At 48.6% G+C, this 21,275-nt stretch overlaps 4 protein-coding genes across 4 annotated transcripts; 2 read left to right on the top strand and 2 right to left on the bottom strand.

The window, feature by feature from the left end:
- Nucleotides 1–947: 947 nt before the first annotated feature.
- Nucleotides 948–3,644, bottom strand: VTN00DRAFT_9454 (uncharacterized protein; the record flags this gene model as incomplete). Its single annotated transcript, XM_069436416.1, has 5 exons — nt 948–2,367; nt 2,460–3,220; nt 3,270–3,377; nt 3,442–3,504; nt 3,573–3,644. The coding sequence occupies 5 exons, from the start codon at nt 3,642–3,644 to the stop codon at nt 948–950; spliced, it is 2,424 nt and encodes an 807-aa protein (XP_069285039.1).
- Nucleotides 3,645–10,305: 6,661 nt separating this feature from the next.
- VTN00DRAFT_9453 (uncharacterized protein) lies at nt 10,306–12,024 on the bottom strand (the record flags this gene model as incomplete). The annotated part of the gene is made up of 4 exons (XM_069436415.1): nt 10,306–11,218; nt 11,272–11,468; nt 11,520–11,963; nt 12,022–12,024. The coding sequence occupies 4 exons, from the start codon at nt 12,022–12,024 to the stop codon at nt 10,306–10,308; spliced, it is 1,557 nt and encodes a 518-aa protein (XP_069285038.1).
- A 537-nt stretch (nt 12,025–12,561) lies between these two features.
- On the top strand, nt 12,562–15,233 carry VTN00DRAFT_9452 (uncharacterized protein; the record flags this gene model as incomplete). Its single annotated transcript, XM_069436414.1, has 2 exons — nt 12,562–13,671; nt 13,725–15,233. The coding sequence occupies 2 exons, from the start codon at nt 12,562–12,564 to the stop codon at nt 15,231–15,233; spliced, it is 2,619 nt and encodes an 872-aa protein (XP_069285037.1).
- A 2,180-nt stretch (nt 15,234–17,413) lies between these two features.
- On the top strand, nt 17,414–19,115 carry VTN00DRAFT_9451 (uncharacterized protein; the record flags this gene model as incomplete). The annotated part of the gene is made up of 8 exons (XM_069436413.1): nt 17,414–17,427; nt 17,532–17,575; nt 17,632–17,657; nt 17,754–17,844; nt 17,913–18,003; nt 18,063–18,223; nt 18,284–18,575; nt 18,629–19,115. The coding sequence occupies 8 exons, from the start codon at nt 17,414–17,416 to the stop codon at nt 19,113–19,115; spliced, it is 1,206 nt and encodes a 401-aa protein (XP_069285036.1).
- Between the last annotated feature and the right edge of the window lie 2,160 nt (nt 19,116–21,275).

Genomic DNA, 21,275 nt, shown 5'->3' with positions numbered 1-21,275 from the left:
CTGCGATGTGACGTCCCGGCTAGTTCCGCAACATAGAATTCCGTTTTGGATTTTTGGAGCGTTCTAGAACGTGGAGCATGCTCCATGGTATTCACAGCTCTGGATAAGTTTAGTGTTATTTTCAAATTAGGGATCAAATTACTTCCGTATGTGGGCGGGTCTTTAATCTAATCTTAAACATTACCGGGTCTGTTATTTCACTACCCAAGCTTCAAGGGTGGCTTGGAAAAAAAGAGAAAAAAAAGAGAAAAAAATATAGATGCAAATTCCGAAGAATGTCTTCCTGGCCGGACTCCGTCAATCGTGTGTTGATGGTCGGAAATAAATAATAATAGATAATAACAATGCTTTTGCGCTCTCTCCAGCAAGGTGCAAGTGCTGAACTTCCACGACTAAACAATATGTAATAATATGCACGATATATGATATCGGCTGTGTGGGGGAGAGAAAACAGAAAAAAAAGTGCCATGCTTTTGTCTGGTTTTTCTTCTTCCAAGATAATAGAATCATGACCAGCCTTCTAAGAATATAACACCATGATCATGATCTTTCTACCCCAATTCCATATACTCAGCTTTGTGAGTCCTTTGCTCTCCTCTTCCCTTCTTCCCTTGTGAGTGGGTCGTTTATATTTATCTTTTTCTTTCTCAAGCAGAACTTTTGTATTCTTTTTTTTTGTCTGCGGAAGAAAAATTAAAAGAAAATGCAAGTAGTTACAGTACATATGTACCTAAGACCAAAAAATCGAACCAGCGACTTTTTTCTGAGATGATTTCTTTGTCCAAATATCTTTCCTTCTCTTCCATCATCCTGGGGCTATGTACCCGTTGTTCTGCAGCTGTACCACCAGATACATGCCCGGACGAATGCAAAAAATATTGTTTATATATCTATGTATAGCCGGAGGCCACCAAACATGGACAGACTAGGCAGACAATCTACACAATCTAGCAGATCGGATCGCCCCACACGTAGCCAAGCTCGAGGTCGATGTTCGCCGACGTGGGGAAGAAAGATCCCGTTATCTGGCCCGTTGCAGGGTCGTAGGGGAGGTACTCGTCATACCCGCTGCGGATGGATAACGGTTTCTCCGGCTTGAGGAATTCGAGGATCTCCGGTTGTTCCAGACCGTAGGGGAACGGGGGAACGGGAGGGTTTGTCGTCTGATCGATCAACGGACAGTTGATGGTATCCAGCGGGGTTGCTGCGGCCGTGAGATTGACAGTTGCGGGATCGGTATTGTTACTACTCGCGACACTGGGTTCGTTGTTGCTGCAGCTGCTGTTGCAAGGCAGGTCGCTGACATCGATGCCAACATGCGGTGCCAGACGGCGCAAGAAATCGTCACACAGCTTCCATGCGCGGTATGAGGCCGTACTCGACTTGGACATGTCATGGAGCCATTCGATGGCCTTTTTGGTTGCTTTTGAGACAGTCTCTGCTTTTTCGGGGACGTGCTGCGCCCGGAAGGCCAGCTCCAGGAGCAGGACTGTGGTTGCCTGCATCAGGTAGTGCAGAATGCACCACCACGGCGAAATCTTGTGCAACAGAACGGCATCAGGTGTGTCGGGCAGAAGCTTCAACATATGACAGGCCGACTCGACACATTCGGCTGCTGTCTTGCTGCAGAAGTCGTATGTCTTGTTGCCTTGTGAGTGGTTCGGGTCTAGGTTGCAAAGGCATGGCCGGGTGATGGCCGTTTTTGTGCTGTAGAAGAGAAAAGCCAGGCTCATCCTTTGACTCAGGATAGACTGTGGCGTTTGCAACGAGGTAAAGTCGTACGGTTCTGGTAAATTCAAGAGCCATGAATCTGTTTCGAGCATGAGACTCTGGATCGTAAACTCGATGCTGGGCCACGGGGATTGCACGGCTTCGGCACTGTACAGTTTGATATTAACACGTTTGGCGATGGAGGTCAGAGTCGAGAGTTGCAGAAAGTATAGCGACATGCTGGGTGGGAGGCTTTTCAGCCATTCAGCACTGCCAATCTCTGACACTTTCGAGGTAGAGGCCTCCGTATTTGTAGCTTCCATTTGGTCTGGAGTTGGCGTACTACTCGAGCAGTCGGCCGCACGGTCTTGAACAATTGAGCTCTTGCGCGACGGATTACTGATAAGTTGAGCCACCTCCTCCTTTTGAAAATCGCTCTCATCAAAGGGAACTGGAAGGGGTGTTGTGCAGGTGCCATCAATTATACAGGTAGGTCGGCCCGTCATCACGCTAAGTAAGTGCTCGATGGTGTATAATGACCACCAAACGCGGTACCGTATCTCTTTGGACGTGTCGGATGTATATATTCCAACGTTTCTCAGATGTAGGCCGAGAGCCTCAGCTCCACGGACAGCACTCCCACAGAGCTTCCATGATCTAGCCAAACACATCTTTGTGAGCCAGGGTCTAACCACAGAAGATAGCACCATTTCGGTGTAGAAAAGAACAGCAAGAGATTTGGGACATACCTGTTTATCTGGCCTGTTGATAGAAGATAGAAGGATGCCAGACCTTCAACTTGCAGCTGCTGCAGGTCAGGATGTTCAAAGAGCTGGTCCTCCATGCTGAGTATTCTTGCCCGTGAGAAATATACCTGGTGATCGTCTTCCTGATCTCTCCACTCGGCATGAACAAGATGGGAGTATTTAGCAGCGATTGCGAATATCAAGTTTAGTATGGCCAACCACTTATTTCCGGGCTTCACCGATGGTTGGCTGAAAAACAATTGATATTGTGAGACAAAGGTCGATATGCCAATGATGGGAAATGAAGGATGCACCGAGGTGAGGTAAGCGTTGAACAGCTTACCGGCCGTTTCACGCGAGGGTACTTCATACGCATCGACCTGCGTTCGAACAGCAATGTTCAAATCGTCCAGAAAGTAGCTGGAGGAAGCCACAGGGGGGTCACTGCTTGAAGCCAAAGATGGAGAAGACTGTCCATTCTGGACACCGTCGGAACAAGCTTCTGGCTGGGAGTCGGATTCATGGTTGAGTTCCTTACCCAACTTTTGTAGCCAGGTAATCTCTGAGCTTTTGCCAATAAATCCAGTGGCCCGCGCAGCCTCGTCTCTATTGAAATCTTCCTCAACACGGTCAACCTCGTCGAACGATCCGACTGAGGATGACCGCGAAGAAGGCCTCTCCGAACCGGAGCTTCCTGAAAATTTCCGGCCTCTCGATGCAGCTGCATACAGATCAGACTGCAATACCAGGCCATGAGTTGCCTCCTAATTTCATCAGACAGGCCAAGAAGCGAGACATGTCGTTTGTACGTACGGCTGTCATGGCGCTGTTCATAAGCTGCTCGTCTGAAACGCCAAAACTAAGGCTCAGCTTTCGAATGACCTCTTCGTATGCCTGTACTTTAGCAGACAAACTTGCCAGCTGCCTTTTACATTTGGAGTCAGTATATTCACAGTCATCAAAATTAATTGTCTATTTGTCGTACCTTTTCGATTTCTCTCTTTTGCCATCTGTATAGCAGCAAATAATTCCTGCCTCTCGGCAATTCCTGCAGCCAGATTTATCACCTGTACACTTCGTCTTTCGTTGCCTGCATGACTCGCAGGCTCGACGTACATGGCGACGGTGAAACCGTCCAGGGGAGGTGAAAGCGGCCTCCGCACCTTCCGGAAGCCTGGGAATTGCCATCTTCTTTGATTTCAGTCGTTCAGTATCATTCCCGGGAGAATGTGACATTGGATCATCCTAGTAATATTTCTTAGTTAATCCCATGAATGTACTCAACATTTCGTAATTGGGTATGTGGGCCCACCGTATTTGATAGTTGGCTACAAGTTTCTGTATCATGGTAAGCCAGCTTAAAACAAGATGGCTGCTCTGTCCATGTCTGGAATCGCAAGCTGTCCATTTGGAAACCCTCCGCGTGTGTGGGGTCTAATATAAAGTGAACGAAATGGTCCAGATATGGACTTCGAAAACATTAGCTATATCTTCTCAAGGTTCTCTGACAGACTGTCTTATTTACCTCCGCGGTAAGCAGTAGTAGAATTCCTTTTTGAAGACCTCAATCTGTTGAGACTATGCGTCTGGCGTGCACAATGAAGAGCTGTAAATGGCTCCTCGGTGATTATCATATAGAGGGATATGGAAGAGCTATAAGGGGGGGGGGTTATTTTCAACAGAAGTTGAAGTCCTGAGGTATCCAGGTTAAGGCAGGGATCGTGACAAAGATGTTTTATGGAACGTAGAAGAGAGTTGTAAAGACAGTTGATTTCGCCAAAAAGTTGAAGCCCTGAGGTATCCAGATGGGGGTACGAATGGCAACACGGAGGAAAGCGGATGGAGGCGTCCTATCCAGAGGTAACAAGACGTAGCTCAGACACATTTATTCTTGGGTTTTAGCAAGGGTTCTCCTATAAGCAACGGGTGCGTCAAAGACCGGAAAGTAAATGCGAGTGGGGAATGCGAGACATTGGAAGAGACACCATGGGAACCTGGGCATTGGGGTAGAAGCTAGCCAGTATCTAAGCCCCCTGCTATGAGGTTGGGAATTGGAGCTCGGCAAGGGGTCTGCGAAGGAATTGGCCCTTAGGGTAAGAGGCGGATGATATGTCCGACTCATCTACTGTCCTAGGAGTCGACAAAGTGGCGATCGTTAGAGCGCATGCAGAATCATCCCGAACCGCCTAATCAGCAGAAAATATTGCCTCTACAGAGGCACTGTTAGGATCTAACCGAGAGTCCGTCCCAACGCATGCATTAGGTTCGGGAATGGTCACGCAATTTGCCATCGATGAGTATCTCAGTGGCTGCATTCTTTGCTGGGCCTTCGTTCATACGATGATCTAAAAGTCGCCTTCCATATTCTCCTGTACGGGTCCTCAGTGGGCCAGACTCTCTCCATTGGACAGCCCGGTAAGGACCATGAGGTATCCCACCTAAAGATGTCGCCCCTTTCGACCTCTTTAAGGTTTGCTGTATTCTCCATCCAACGGCTTTCAGGGCTGAGGGTCAGATTGATAGGCAATGTTAACAAACACCGCCATCAGTTTTACTGCACTTCAATAGACCTCGCAATAATAAATGGAACTGGAAACTGAGCAATGTCCGGGTAAGAACACTCTCAAGAAGCCCATACATCTCAGGCAGGGTGTTACCTGCTATCAAGTACTGAGTATACTAGGTACGTAGTAGGAAATTGGTGGAGGGTAGCTTCACGTCCGACAGGACAGCCTCATTGGAACGTCTAGCAAGTTCTTCAACGGTTTTTGATTGTCTCTAGAGCTGTAGATCTTCAGGATGGTCGATTGATACCCGTTTTGGAGCAGTTGTGGTAATCGACTAGAAGTAGAATCGGTAGTTCGTACTCTCGTCTTTGATCCACTCCCTGTATGTATCAGCTGTCAACGAGGCCAACGTTTCGGCATCATTTTCGACTCTCCAGTGACGGATGGGTTTCCGCATTAACCGTGCGTGAACCGGTGGAAACGTTCTTGCGTGGAGTTGGTCGACGGGCAGAGGTCGAAACATGACTCGCTGAGGTAGACAACGATGACTTCGTTTCCAGCGATACCCCTGTTATTATTTGGGTATCCAAAACGAGACTGTTCGCCTTAATGCTAGGACGAAGTTGGCCCTTCTCTCAGCCTGCCCCGCGGGTCTTCTCACTGGGCGTAAGACGAATGTGGAAGGAAAATGATAATCCTGACGTCGTCTTCTCTACAAAAATAGATTATGCCGCAATTACGTCCCAGTAACTGTCTCGTACGAAGCACTCGAGGCTAGTCATGTATGCTGAAGAAGCTAACGTAAAAAGCAGTCAGTCCATGTCTTGCAGATAGCTACAGTATCTCAGGTTCGTACTCGCCACTTTCATACCTCCCTGGAGGTTGATATCCAATTATCTCCATACAGATCGTGAATGCTCAATGCGGGGGCTGGCAACTCATATGGAACCGTTGTGAATCAAGCTATGGCAATAACCTCCAAGGAACCCCCAGAAGGAGTATCTCGAGGTATAAGAGCAAGAATGCGGGGCAAAGTGGAGGAACTTGAGATGCTAAATGAGATGCTAAAAAAAAGTGGATGTATCAAAGCGTATCTATGTCGTAGCAAGGCAAAGCCATGTGTATCTCTCTGAACGCGAGGTCAACCTTCTGAAATTGTAATTTCCACGCCTCACCCGTTGCAGGTCCTGCTGTGGCCATACACGTGACATCTCATACGAATATACCTGGTACATACAAGTCCCATCGATATTTTCCCTATGAATAATCGCTATACCCCTATAACTTCATCTCTCGCAGTAGGAAAGAATAAGAAACGTCAAGCACTAGGACCTAATCACAACTTGAACCTGGCATGTAGTAGTAACAATACGCTATGTACCTGGATGTAAGTCCTTGGTTAGGGCCACTCAAAATTAACTTCAACTACAACCTTGGTTTGCCTTGGAATCAGTCGAATACTTATCCGTGTGGTGTCTCAAGTCAGGAAATGGTTACTATGCGGTTAAGCAGGGGTAATAAGCGTGGTATCTGAAGTGGTCTGACCAACGTTGCCAGTGGGTCGTACCTCAGGTCTACCTATCAAAGGCTCTTGAATTTGAAGGGTCCGCTTATCTAGCCTTAAGTTATCCGCTCGGGGCATCTGGTAGAAATGTACGGTAACATCTGGTAATTTGCGCGGCATCTACGCCAAAAGCACGTAGACTCCTTTTTGTGATAGGGAGAACTTGGCATTTTAGGATCTTTTTACTAAGTGGCAGCATGGCAGTACCGAATGGTATGGGGATTCGAATAGTCAAGACATGGCAGATCCGAAGATGATCATACTATTCGTTGATCAACCTGTCAGATCGGCGATCCCCATGATCGGCGAAATTTGTAGCAGGTGGTGGCGCTGTCGAAGTAGCCGGTAACACATCTTCATTTGCTGGAATTGTTGTCCAATCGTCTGGAACCGGTGCTCTCCGACTGATCTAGACCTAGAGCCAAGCTCGGTGGAGTGACATACTAGGTTATTTCCTGCCGGTCTCCAGTTAGGTCATTTAACAATTCGCATTACGATCTGTACGTTTTATTTGCCTTCTTGATGATGAATGAGGTTTAGTCTGCGTAAGAAATCGCATGTATTTGCCTTCTAAACCCAATGCATGTTGATCCAAAGGGGAGTAGTATTGCCTGAGGGCTGATGGGTTGGTATCGTAAAAATCATTTGAATACACTAGACTTTGTCCTCCGCATACCCTTAAAAGCAGGGTCATACGTGCAAGAGCAAGGGTCATAGTTGGTCTTGGTGTAAAACGGCATGGTAATAGGATGTATGACACTTGCCGTTCATCAGGCGGGGTCGTCTCTGATAAGACCTTCTAATAGCCGATCCTCTGCTGCTTAGTTCCTGATCATGCGGAATTGGAGAAGGCTAATGCGTCCGATTGGTTCTTCAGGAGTGCTCCTACAGAACAACCCCTGTTTGGAGCCAGGCTGGATCTGCGGTCAGATGGTGGGGAGTAGAAAATTTCCCACTTGACACACTCTCAAGCTATTGTACGATCGATCTTTTGCATCAACCCCTGTATAGGCTTTTAAAACATCTTTAAGAATATTAGTAATTCAATAAGCTATTTTGCCAAGCTTTGTAAATAGAAGCAGACGGGAGAAATCAGATTCCCAGCGACTACGCCACTGCTAACATCTATTAAGGGCCACCCTCTTCTTAACCTGCTAAAACAGGCAAAAGGGAACGTCTTACGGAAATAAAAATAAGAATTGGCCTAGCCATTAGGCCCGCAGGGCTAAAAAATTAGTAGCATAGGCCAAAAAGTCCATTTCGACTGACGTCACTGTCCTGCCTCTCGGATAGTAACCATCTCACGTTGTATCAGCGGTCAGCCAGAAATAAGGATCAGCTAAGGTGAAGTACGACGGTTACCCCATGGGTTGAAGCCTTTTCTGATCAATCCATACGCTTGAAAAGTCCTTTGATGCATTTCTTTGAGGTTTCACTAAACTAGTGCTAGCACGTCCTTCGAGGCTAGAATACTTGCTGTAGCTGTTTACTAAGGCAATTTCGGGATAGTCTCGGGGATATTCACATTTTTCTCTTGAGAGGTATGTCGATTTCCAAGGTTAATTGAAAGCCATTCTTGTAGAAGATGGATGCTTGCACGCCATGTGTGGAAAAGATGGAAGGGGGTCGGGTGTCTCTCGATCGCTTTGCCGTTCTTGGATAATATATACTACCGGGACAGGCGCTGTGCATCCGTCAACATCGCCCCACCCCGTTCTGGTGACAATTTCAGCGCATGATTGGTAGTTATCTTGCGGTGTTTTTGACCAAACCCTGTCCGGTTTGATCTTCAGGTACATTCTGTGCAGATTGAATAGTCCCCAAAATCTTGGTTTCACTACTATCATACGGCGAGCTCCTTTTTTTGGGACTTTGTTATGGGTCCACTGGACATGCGCAGTGTAGATCTGGTGAATACTTATGGATCAAGTGTTGGAAAGTTTAAGCACAATGTGGGTTTGTTGGCAGGATCTTTTCATGCTTGTACGGAGTAAACTTGGAACCTACGCCTGAGGTTTATCCTGACGATTCATGTTGTGGGTCAGGGACTTGCAGCTCGGGAAATTATTCAGGGTCTAGACCCAAGTGTTTTCTGCAAGATGTCCACTTTCAGAATTTCCTCTATGGGCCTGACATGATGACTAGCTGAGTAAGGGGTAAAGTTTGTGCTTCGATATCTTCCTGTGATAAGGTGTTCTTCTCACGGACATGCAAGGGACCAGGGCCAGGTACCAGGAACCACGTACACCAGTTGCTGATCCGAGCTCTCCTCGTGTTTCCCCGCAAAATTGAACATCATTGCCCTGCCAGATAGCTCTAAGGCGGCAAGAGCGTCATCAACTGCCGTTGAAAGTGCACAGATGCTCCTTGACGCGTGTGCGACGGGTCTCGGACAGACTTTCGGAGCTCCCGGCTCTTGTCCCCAGTTCCTTAGCAGATATCTTGTCGGAGTACGGAGTGAGAAATGAAGGGAAGACATCCGATACTCTCCTGCGTCAACTTCCAAGGAAATCATCACGGTGAATGACGGAAAAAACAGGGCAAAATCCGAATGGGCACATTTCCCTGCATACTTAGCTTCACACTAGTAGAGGGACAGCATCGAAGTGACGAAGGCAACTATTACGACTGATTCTCAGGGGTAAGGATCATTCTTGATTGCAAAGAGGCGGTGGGAATGATGCCAAAGGTGCCATCATGGTGAGGAAGACTCCCTGTCGTTGCAGATCGTGCGCCTGAGCGCGTGGCACTGTGGCAGTGACCGTACCTAGCTCTCTGTACGGGCTCCCAGAGTGATCCACAGGAACTGAATGGCGTTCTATTTTGGTTTAATCAGCTTCTTCGCCCCCCCTCCCCATTCCCCCTGGCATTTGCCATGTAGTGGGGTTTAAGCTCGACTTCTTCCCGCTGCTGAGTAAAGGTTATCAACATCCATCTCCTCGGAGAACTGCTACATCTCACAGACGGGCAACTTTGCCCTGGACCAGAACGACGATCTCCGACCCACATTCCCGGGTACCTACATCCTTTTGGTATATACTGCGTACCTGGTTGTGCACGTTCTGCGGAACTTACGAGCGTGGCTCCATGCACCCTGGTCTCGGATACAGAGCTGTAGTCCGATTTCATCGTCAGATGCAGGAGTCCTAGAAAGGAACTGCTAGTCGTCCCGACATGCAGGACTCCAGGGATGGTATGTCGCACGGTACCTGCAGATATTGACAAGGGTCCCCGTGTCCGCTTACTCCGCGAGCTTAAGGCGAGAGTGCATCAACAATCGCTGCCTTGGTTCCATGGCCCCCATGGTAGTTCAGATCTTGAAATTAACCGGAGCGGATTGAAGTCTCCGCACCCGTGAGATGAAAGCTGTCAACTTTCCTTTGCTGGCTCGATTGAGAGAGGTTGTCGGGTCACCACAACAGACAGCAGGTGTTATCGATAGAAATCAATAATGTGTTTCGAGCAATAAGTCATATCTCTACAATGCTCGTATACGGTACGGTTCATCATTCAAGAATTTGTGCAGCACACTACGACACCAAAAACCCCAAGGTGTAACTCATTTGAAATTTCATTTCATTTTCTCATTTCTATCTGCCAATTCAATACTCTGGGCGAACTCGAAGTGCCCGATGATCACCATAATGGTATGGGTAACACGCAGGATGGGATGAAGTGCTGGAACGATAACAAACCCTGACCGAAGAACCAGCATAGAATAGGACAAGGACAATCGGAAAACCAAGCAGTATTAGTGGGATATACTTCCATAGATGAATTACTCGATGACATAACCCTCCGCGACGCTCTTCACGTCCTTGGAGAATGGCACGCTTTCACCTTCCATCTCCAGCAGAGAGACGCCGGAGACATCGACATCCACGAATGGGTTCGTCTTAGAAAAGCTTACGCTCATAGGGAAGAACTCGTTCTCATCGCCGTCGCCACCCTGGGATTCGAACTCAAAGCTACCCGAAGGGTTAGACTCGTCGACGATACCAATATTCCAATCCAGGCTGTCACCCGAGACTTCGTAGACAGCATCGAAGCTGGACACGGCGGGCTCCGTCGTGCCGTAAGGAATAGTGACTGTGACATCGCGCAGGCTATCAGAACCAGTGAGCTCGTACTCGACCGTGACGGTAGTTGAATCCGAGCCCTTGTTGACCCAGACAGTGAATGTGATGGGAAGAATGTCGGCGTTGTCGGATCCAGAAGTAGCAACTCGCCAGCGCAGGACGCCGATAGAGTTGTTGGCAGGGAAGCGCTTAGAAGTATCTTTTAATTGGATGACACTCGAGTTGGTAAATAGAGCCTTGTCAACATTTGGATGTGTACGGAACTGCGCGCCATGCGTCGGGTTGGCGACCAGATCGAGCTTGACCTTGGTGAAGGACTGATCGGAGATACGGAGCTGTAGATCACCCTTGACCTCGAAGGACTTCAGAGCTCCTTCGCGAGTGAGTTTGGCCGATATAGTCTCAGCAACAGTTACGTGAACAGGCTCTCTGTCTGCAGACAGGGAGTCACGGGTGGAGGCCTTCTCAGCGGCAGGAGTAGAAGCCTGGGATGTAACCAGAGGGGTGGACTCTTCTGCTTCGGGACCCAAATCGCCGCGGACTTTCTCGTAAATATCAGTGGTCTTCGATTTCTTGCCGAGTTGCATCCCTTTTCCACGGGTAGGCAAGGGCCTGAAGTCTGTCAGCATGGATCCAAACGCGGGGAACTATTCAGAAGTCCATACTTGGCGAACGTCTTCTTCTTCTCCGCTTCATAGGTATCGTATGTATCTGGAACAGCTGGGCGAGATGGAGGAGTGTAGACGGGGTAGGATGGCGCTCTGGGAGCCATGCCACGGCCAGTGCGGGCGGCCTCCTTACGTTGCATCTCGAGCTGCTTCGCCTTCCTCTTGCGCTCTTCAGTGGCTTCGAGCTCTTTGTTCTGCCACTAAGTCAGCAGATGTTTAATCTGTGGGCATCACTGTTACCATACCCTCTCAATAATCTCCTGTATCCTCTCCTCATGACTCTCCATCTCCAAAAATGTTTTGATCTGTGATAGGGACAGATTCTCTCTGTACCCCAAAGTGACCAGCTCATCGAACGCACTGAGCAGCTCAAAAGCATTGCGCAGGATTTCACGCTCGTCCAGACTCTTGCAGATGCTGGTGGTCACCTGCGCAAACAGGTGGAGGCTGTCGATGTCTTGCAGGATATTCGACTGGCGGTTCGTGATGAGCACAATGTAGAGCTCATCGAGCGGCTGGTAGACGAAGCGCACATTGTCCTGCTCGACAATTGTGTGCTGGGTACCTGAGTCCGCTAGTTTGGGGAACGACGCGAGGAGAGCTTCGACTCTTGACCGGGGAATCTCACGAAATTGGCGCGAGAGGACAGCTTTGCCCCCGCGGGTGCATATCGAAGCTGCGAGGACAACCTGTGTGCGCAGTTCATTAGCAGGCAACTGAGTTCTCAAGTGGCTCGATGATACAAACCATGACTGCACCAGCACAAGAAAGGACCTTTAACAGACAACTGTCATCAAATATGTAAACAGTCAGAGAAGGGGCGCGACGATGGAGTCTCCGGTGTCGAAGCCAGATAGACCGTCCCAGTTGCCTTAGCGGAAGCGCTTGTTGTTCTCTTTGGATGTTCCGGCGCCGATTGGCCCGTGCACCACACTAACCCCTCGCTTACAGTCCACTAGCACAAGAGCCGCCGCATGTGTCTTGAATGCAGCCTTGCCTCTCCTCCATATTATTGCGAACTGTCCACGGACATCGTTCTGTCCTGTCTTGTACAGTGTGAGACAGTGCATAGCTGGATGTCTTTGCTTCACAGTTGTGTCTTAATTTGCTTATCTCACATAGAGCTCTTTGCTCCGCTCATTTGTCCTACTTCCCAACTCTGGTCTTCAACCTGACAGCCTGCAACGACGCGTCCACTTGGCACCTCTTCCTACGGTCATTTCCTCCGTTTCGGTGCGTCATCAGCCGTATGTCATGACTGCCGCTCCTCCAGTAATTTTTTCCGCAATGGAAGTTTCACTTGGTGATGATAAGATGGAGATGGGTTCTCCTTACCAAGGGAACGCGGATGACTTCGAGATTGATCTCGATGTCATGGAAGACCAAGCCTCAAATGTCGATCATGACCTTGATGTGGCTGATGCGTCGCCGGATACGTATCACGAACAAGCGCTCGTTCACGACTCGACGAATGATGCCGATATGATGGACGAGATTGCTGAGCGAGCCATGGTCGACGCCGATGATAATCAGCAGCAGACGCATGAACCGGACGATCATAGTTATTATCAAACCGAAGAGACATATGAAGCAGAAATGCTGGAGGATGAATATGAAGAAGATATTGACGCGCCGGTACCAGAGACGCAAGAGGGTATCATCGCAGACGTGGAGCCCGAACCCGAAGACCGCCAGGATGTCCATGGAACGGCGGACCTTTCCGAGCAAAATCTTCCCTCTGAGAAGGAACACCACGAAGAAGTAGAAGTGGAGCCTCAGGATGGTCACGGAGACCAAGGGTACAATGTCCATGATGTCCGTCATGAAGTTGATGAGGCCCACGAGGTTAATGAAGCCCGTGAGGTCCATGAGAATGACGAATTTGATGGCCATGATACCGAACAAGTGATCAAAGATTCCGCAAATGACCAGTATCAAACTGAGCAACAGGATAATCCACATGTCGACACTAACAACGCAGCTCCTGTAGAATCACAACCGTCATATGACCTCGGCGATGGTGGAGAGGGTGAACCTTCAGAGCAAGAAGGAGAATATGATCATTATGAAGCTGCTGAAGTATATCCTTCTGTGGATAAGCATGAGGATCGAGTCGAGACGAAGGACGTTGACGAGGCGGACCACGAGGGAGCCGACACGGTTCAGCATATACCCCAATTATATCCTGTGAAGGTCCTCTATCAGGATAGCGAAATTTCCCTGTTCCCGCCGCAGGAAGGCGACTCTGCGGAAACATTTTTTCTTGAAGACGAAAACCTTGCACACCAAGATGTCGGCAAACTGCTCGCTTCTTGCCGCCAAGTTCTCGGGGAACATGTTGGTGAAGATGAGGTGTTGGTCGTAGATATCGAATCTCTGAATCTCCAACTGAGCGAGGTATGTCTATGTTGAACACATGAGAAATGGCGTTTACTAATCTGTGATTCCAGGATTCCTTGCACATATCCAAGGTGACTTTATCCCAGATCGTTGAACTATACCTACAACTTTGCCATAACGATGGCGTCGATGAACCAGAACCTTTGTATCTTACTCTAAGCACGAAGTTGACGCTCCCCTCCGAAATTTCTAACCTTTTTGCAGCTGCAAATGAGGGCAAGGGTCTCTCCCACATTCATCCGTGGGTTGAATATGAGGAAGTAGAGCAGGACGCGGGTGATGTCCATGATTACCAAGGCCCAGAATCGGAGGACCAAACCGCACCAGTCCCATCCGAAGAGCTCCCTCCTTCTGAAGGTCGCCATCATGATGATGAACCCGAAGCCGAACAAAAGTATCTCGAGCGTCAGGCTCCCGAAAAAGCCGTGCACAAGCACCTTGAGGCCTCGGATACTCACGATTCCACTCACATTGACAATGCTGAATCAAAACCGGAAACTAACGAGGATTCCGGCATTGTGTATGAGGATGGTGATAGAGCTTCTTCTGCAGATGGTACTGAAGAAGGTGATCACGATGAGACGGATGTTCATACGCAGCCCAATACCAAAGGGATTGCTGAGCCCCCAGGTGGGCCAGCTCACACTGCTTCTCCCCAGGAAGGGCCGTATGATTTTGAAGAGCAAGCTACCGAGTCCACGGCTACTCTAGCACATGCTTCCGTAGCACAATCTACAGACGAACAAAAGCCAGACCAGCCCGCTGAAGACGCTGGCCACGACCGGGTTGGTTCTGACGATTATGATAATCAGCTCGAACTCGGCCCTGATGAGGACTTCCTTGAAGAAGAGGAAGAAGAGGAGGCAAATGTGGAAGCCTCAGGATACATTAATGGAGTCGAGGCAGCTGATACTGATGGTGGAGAAGCCTCCTACAAAGAAACTACGCCGGAGACTAGGTCGGAACATAATCAGTCCCGCGAGTCCTTATCGCCAGTTCATCCCCAGACGTCTTTGGAAGCTGAGGACGATGGTGCCGACGAGCTGGATGTTGTGCATGTTCGGTCCGACGATGTGCATCCAGAAGCAGAGCAGGCACCTCACGATCAGGCTGCAGCTACTGCCAATGACGTTCAGCCAGGTGGTGATCTCCAAGATACTGCCGATGAGTCTAGGCGAAGGACGCCTGAATTGGCCGACGATCTGCTCGGTATTGATGAGGACTTGCTTAAGAGCCCAGCCAAGGGTGCAAAGGAGACTCCTCTGCCACAAGAGATCGATCAAGACTCTGGTAATGTTAAGGAGCATGACGATGTAGCTGAAGACTCTTATACAGCGGATGGCTCCGGTAGCGAGTACGAAGAGCTCCGTTTTGACGAGGAAGATGATATCGGTCTGGTATCTACGGAAGCTCCGGATGTGGCAGGCGGAGAGGTCCGAACCGAAGAGACACAGTTGCCAGAGAGCGTCCCTTATGGGAAACGTCCTCGTGGACCTGACGATGAGTTTGATCTCGTTGAGACACCCACTCCAGATACCAAGCGTCGCCGTTCTTCGTGACATAGACCCCTTTCCCTCTCCCTTTCCCCAATTCAACATCACCCCTTCCCAGAACAGGCTTCGTACTCTTGGAGTGCCTAATCAGTTTCCACTCGGGCAGTTACTCGGGTGACGCGACCGACCGTATACCTGTGGTATCGGACATTACTAACAACCAATCACATGTCGATTTTCTGAAGACATCGAACGTCCTTACGGAAGAAGTGCTGGACTGTGGTAATTGGTATGGAACTTCAGCCAGGTACGTTAATATCCAAATCCCCCCTTTCCTATTCCCTATACCACCTTTTTATCTGCGGGAACGCCCTATTTATTTCTGTGTCAAATCCTTTAAACCGGTACGGTGACGGTTTGCGAATTCGCTTCTTCTACTGTTCTGTCCCTGTCACGTGCTTTAATTGTTCGGTTTTCAGATGAGCAATTCTTTGTCACTTATGTGGGTTCTTGTTGCCTGTGTTGCATCTACTGGTCTGGCAAGTCTTGTGGTCAGCGTATCCCGGGGAGATTAAGCATGGCGTCACGGCTGTTTCTTCATGAATTCTGTGATTCGCCCAAAAAGGTTTCCGGGAGCTACGGCGTTCTTGCTTTGTGCTGTGTCGAGTGATACGGAGTTTTTTTCCTTTGAGGCCTGCCCTGTTTTCCTGGCTGAGGCCAAACCGTGTAATCAACACCTGCCAGATTGCAGCCGTCGTCTGGCTATCTGTTCCCGTATCTCCCGAGGGGTACAAGGGGCTGTGTGAAGTCTAGTATCTATCCGTCCGAGGCAGCCGTCAAGGCCAGAAGGGGTAGAAGGGGTTGGTGTGGTATATGGCCACGACGGTAATAGCTTCCCGGCATGCCCGGACGAGGGTTGGCCTCTTCAACCGCTGTACTCGTTTCACCTAGCCTCATGTATTTGTCGTTTTAGTTTCTGTCTAGATTAGATACCATGTAATCGAGTTTTCACGTTCCATGGGATTCTCCGTTGCCTGTAGTGTGTGGGTTCAGTAATAAGCCGGTGCCGAAAAAAATTACTTGTCTCAGAATTGTTGAGAAGACGTTGGTCACTATATTATATTAATAGCGCCCGGAAATGGCAGCCAAGGGGGGTCGAGTCACATGGCATGAGTATCACGTGATTTACATGTTTCTAAATCGGTCGCTCGACGAACGGAAAATACGGCGCTTTGAAGGGACGTTTTACGTACTGCGGATACGCTGGCACTAGTCCTGGCAGCGATGCTCCGTAGTGGCGTTGAGATAAGGTATCCAGTGTTATTCCTGTTCAAACCAGCGATTCCCGATGAAGCAGCTGGCTCCCAAAGGGGCCCTTTGCTACGCGGCCCTCGAGACGTCGTCGGGACAGTAGAGACATCGTAACCCGATCACTTGCAGCTGGAGAAGGGGATATAGGGCTGATGAGGAGGCGAAACCGCAGGCCAAACTAGCCCGGGAACTACCGTGCACCGGACAGCATCGAGTCTCTGCTAAATCGGAGGCGTGTGAAACGACGATCGCCGCCGTGCCGCGGGAACAGCAACACTGCCCCTGGCCGAAACGGGGCCTGTGGATGCGTGGAATGCCACCTTTGCCCTTTTCGACTCCTTGAGACACCCGTGCACTCCGTGCCAACCACCTCAAGAGTGTACGAGAGTGTCCTCGATCTTCGCATCGACTGGATCTTCCTTTTGCTGCTGTTCTTTTTCTTCCCTTCTGTCCCTGTCTGAGGCCTCTCTGGTCGTTCCGATCCCGTCACTCGTTTGTTACGCGCGTACACTCGGGCCCAGCTCGATCCAGGACCCCACCGCACGAGCGACGCAGCACCACCATCCACAGCAAAGAAAGGAGCGCTGTCTCCCGCGATAAAAATACGGTCGCAGTCGCAAAAAGCATAGCTCGCGAAACTCCGCTGTGCTGCAGATTTGGGGGCTGGCTCACCTTCTGCAGGTTCACGGCTTGTTTCGCACCACACCAGCCTCGCGTGGCGCCGCTCGGCCTCGTTGGATCGTGGACGGCCAAAGACGTCAACCTAACCCGTCCGTGCGGTCTCCTCTCGTCTCTATATACCAGCTAGGCTCCTCTATCTACGCCTCTCGCTTGGCCAATCAAGCCTCCTACTCGTCTATATTGATATCCGCGGTGTTGCTCGCATTGGAGGTTACCTGGTGGCGGGAGCAGTCGGCTCCTGGGATAATACAAGGATGATTTCAGACAAGTATGGCGCTTTCTTACCCCGGATTTTCGGTTTAGAAGATCTCTCCTTGAACGATGTGAATTTCCGGTGACCTCGTATTCTGATGTGGATCCTACTGTGTGCAGGTATATCGGCCTCTTTTTGGCCATTCTATCCACGATGGCTATTGGTATGTCCTCCCAACAGCAGAGAATTGCGCTCTGTCCGCTAATGATTCCATCGCAGGGACAAGTTTTGTCATTACGAAAAAGGTTCGTCCACATTCACAACGCCGGATACGACCATAACCCCTCGAAAACCCAGCGCCGCAAGGGAATACAAATGAAAGCTAAAAACGTCACAAACAGGGCTTAATGCAAGCAAATGAAAACCACGGTTTTCAGGGGGAAGGCTTCTCATATCTAAAGAGCCCGATTTGGTGGGGAGGCATAGGAACTCGTACGCCATCCCCATCCAACCTTCGTGTCCACCTCCCTTATGACAAAAACACTGACGTTGGACTCCAGTGGCTATCGGAGAAGTTGCGAACTTCGCTGCCTATGCTTTTGCGCCGGCCATCCTCGTCACGCCGTTGGGCGCACTTAGTGTGCTGATAGGGTGAGTAGTCTGTCTTTTGGTTCTATACGGGTCTTGGATGTCTGTTGACGCGGAATCAGTGCTGTGCTCGGCTCCTATTTCCTTGGTGAGAGGTTGGGCACCTTAGGGAAACTTGGATGTGCTATGTGTCTGCTTGGTTCTGTTGTGATCGTGCTCCACGCACCACCAGACAAGCCAGTGGAGACCATCGATGAAATCCTGGGTTATGCTCTGCACCCAGGTGAGTTCATCTCGAGTCCTTGAAAGTGAGATCTTGCAGGTTATAACTAACAACTCTCAGGATTTCTCGCCTATTGTCTGGCTGTTGCGATCTTCTCGACAGTCATGATTTACCGAGTTGCCCCAGTCTATGGGAAGAAAAACCCATTGATATACATCTCGATTTGCTCCACCGTCGGCTCAGTGTCCGTCATGTCTGTGAAGGCATTTGGCATTGCGCTGAAGCTTACACTTGGGGGAAACAATCAGTTCACCCACGCCTCAACGTACGTCTTCGCGATCGTGACGGCATTCTGTATCCTTACACAGATGAACTATTTCAACAAAGCATTGAACCAGTTCTCGACATCAATGTAAGTCGAGTAAAATACGGAAATGTTATGAGTGTCACTGACACTTAGTCCAGAGTCAACCCGCTTTACTATGTTACCTTTACAACCGCAACACTCTGTGCTTCATTCATCCTATTTAAAGGATTCAATACCACTGACGCCGTGAATACGATTTCATTGTTGTGTGGATTCTTGGTCATCTTCTCCGGCGTATATCTCCTGAACCTCTCCCGGCACGACCCAGACGGACGAGAGTTGCTTGCTGGCAAGGCCGACGATGATGATGGCGTTCCAACCGACGGGATAGCGAGCTTTCAGACCCGACGTTCGATGCAAGCTCGAAGAAGTCTGGACCCACATCGCCGCAGTTCGTCCAGTATTGCAGCCTATCTAAACGGACAGGGCGATCGGGAAGGCCTCATCCGCTCCTATGATGTTGAGCATGGGGCCTTTGGCTTGAATGAGCTGACAGAGGACAGCGACGGCGAGCCGGGGCCTACGCGGAAACAGAGTGGCGATGCAAGCCGTGCCACATACCAAGCCAAGCATGATGATCGATGACATGGGACAGGTTGATATTTCCTTGACTTAGTTTGACTCTTAATTGCCGTCTTTGTCCAGTGGTTGGGCTATGGGAGGCCCTTTCTCCTTTCATATCTTTGTCACTTTTTCTCTTTCTCTTTTTTTGTCTTTACAAGCTGTACATTCTCTGAACGGGACGGGAATGGTACGAGGTCTGGAACGAGAGATTCCCATGGATGACTATACAGGATACGATTTGGGACTTGTGACGATGTCTTTCCCCCCTGGGATGGGGTTTCCTTTTTTTTCCGCTAGTGTGTGCATGGGGTTTTGGTTGAATGTGGGAAAGAGGTAGGTAGGGAAAACAACAAAAAATGTGCGAGATGGGAAAAGAAAAATTAATTCACGTACACCTTCTATACGCAAAAGTCTCTGAATTACCTGTTTGGATTGGATAGATGGTACCACCCTTACACCTTTCTTTTTGCACTTTCCTCCGCCCACTGTTTTGATTCTCATTGATGAAGAGGATCAATCACCTGCCTGCCTGCCTACCTACCACAAACCACATTTTCTTTTGCCAAACACCCTGCATGTATCTAGATAGGATTGTATATACCTTGTAACTTTCTGCACTGCATCGTGTGTGTATATGTGTATATACTGTACAATAACTATTGTTCATTTTTTCGGATTTGGGTTTCTTCTGTGTGCACTCGATAATACAATCCTGAAAAGAAGTTGCCGCTGACCTTGATGTGTGCAGCGGTGGAACCGTAAAAAGCTGATGCGTTATTATTATCGTATTAGGTAGTCATAAGCCCCAAGTTGTGTCATTCATTGCCATTGATTTCAAATAGATTGAAATAGAAACCTGGCATGGCAAGCCATTCTCAGGGCAGGACAGGACAGGACCATCGGGATAGGTTAAAAAAAAGGATTTCTAACAGTTGCTTGCCGGCCTAGTCCTTTCAATAGATAGATGTACTCATATCACATTGTCTGCTTTTTATAAATAGCTCAGACGATTTTATCTATTGTCTATCTGTCTGTCTAGATGCTCTACCCCTTGAGCAACCATATCTCTCTATAGAGATAGGGATTCATCCCATCCGTCATCCCTTTTCTTGGGGGATATCAGAGGGGTGCACCTAATGTGCAGATCTGTCTAACTAAGTCTCTATAGCTCACTCCCTAAGGCCTAGGCTTAGACTTGTACCTATTAATTGTCCTCCTAAGTCATAGAGTAAGTAAGTAGACCTGGCATCAGCTCTGCAAGGGGAGATATTTGAAAGAAAAAGGCTTAAAGCCCTATTTATTATAAATAAGATAGGTAGTATATATCTGGAGGGTGTTAGCGTATTACAATGTGCACAAAATAAAGGATTAGAAAGTGAGCAATCCAGTGTCATATAATGTAGAGCAGAAAGCTCACTGAGTGCTCATTACTACCTAACAGGAACAAATAGAAATCATCAACAATAGCTTAGATGTACGTACAGTACAGATCATACAACCAGACAGTTACTAGAATGCTGCAGTATTTAGCCAAGGCAGTCCAAAAATGCATCATCTGTAAAATGAGAACTAATCATGAAAAAAGAAAAAGAAAATAAAGAAAACCATGTAGAAAGAAAAAAAGGAATGCTAGTATCTGAACGCCGCAGATGCTATTGAAAGTCATCGGTGACCTGAACATCCAAAAATTTCCACAACGTAATCATCTCACAATTGTCTTCGACGAATCGCACTTTCTGCGAGTCTACTCAGCTCTATGATAAAATCACGTGTTTGTTTCAAATGTGGAGACGTTGAAAAGAGGTTCTGGCGCCTGATGACCTTGGCTTCCAGGATGACAGGGGTCTGTTTTAGCAACTGAAGGTCCTCCGCCGCCCTGGGTCGGATGGCCACAGGAGAATGTGAAAGATAGTCAGGATGGCAGACATTGGATAAAATAATATAAATCTGTAAAAAGTTTTTAGGGCATCAGGAGGGACGTTAATAATGTAAAATGGAATTAGACTATATAGGAATATAGGGGATAGGAATTATGAACTGCAATGGGGAGAACTCTTACTGTATGTCATTTTCATTGGCGGTAGACTGAGATCGCAGTCATCATCGTCGATTAACGGAGGCCGTCCAGTGCGTAAACATAAGTTCTTATCCACGACGTAACAAATCCAAAATAAGTCGCGA

Source organism: Thermoascus crustaceus (genome assembly GCF_041956765.1).
Source record: "Thermoascus crustaceus strain CBS 181.67 unplaced genomic scaffold VTN00scaffold_7, whole genome shotgun sequence".
NCBI classification, from domain to species: Eukaryota; Fungi; Ascomycota; class Eurotiomycetes; order Eurotiales; family Thermoascaceae; genus Thermoascus; species Thermoascus crustaceus.
Note: the sequence above shows the minus strand (reverse complement) of the source record. Positions and strands in the feature narration are given on the sequence as shown.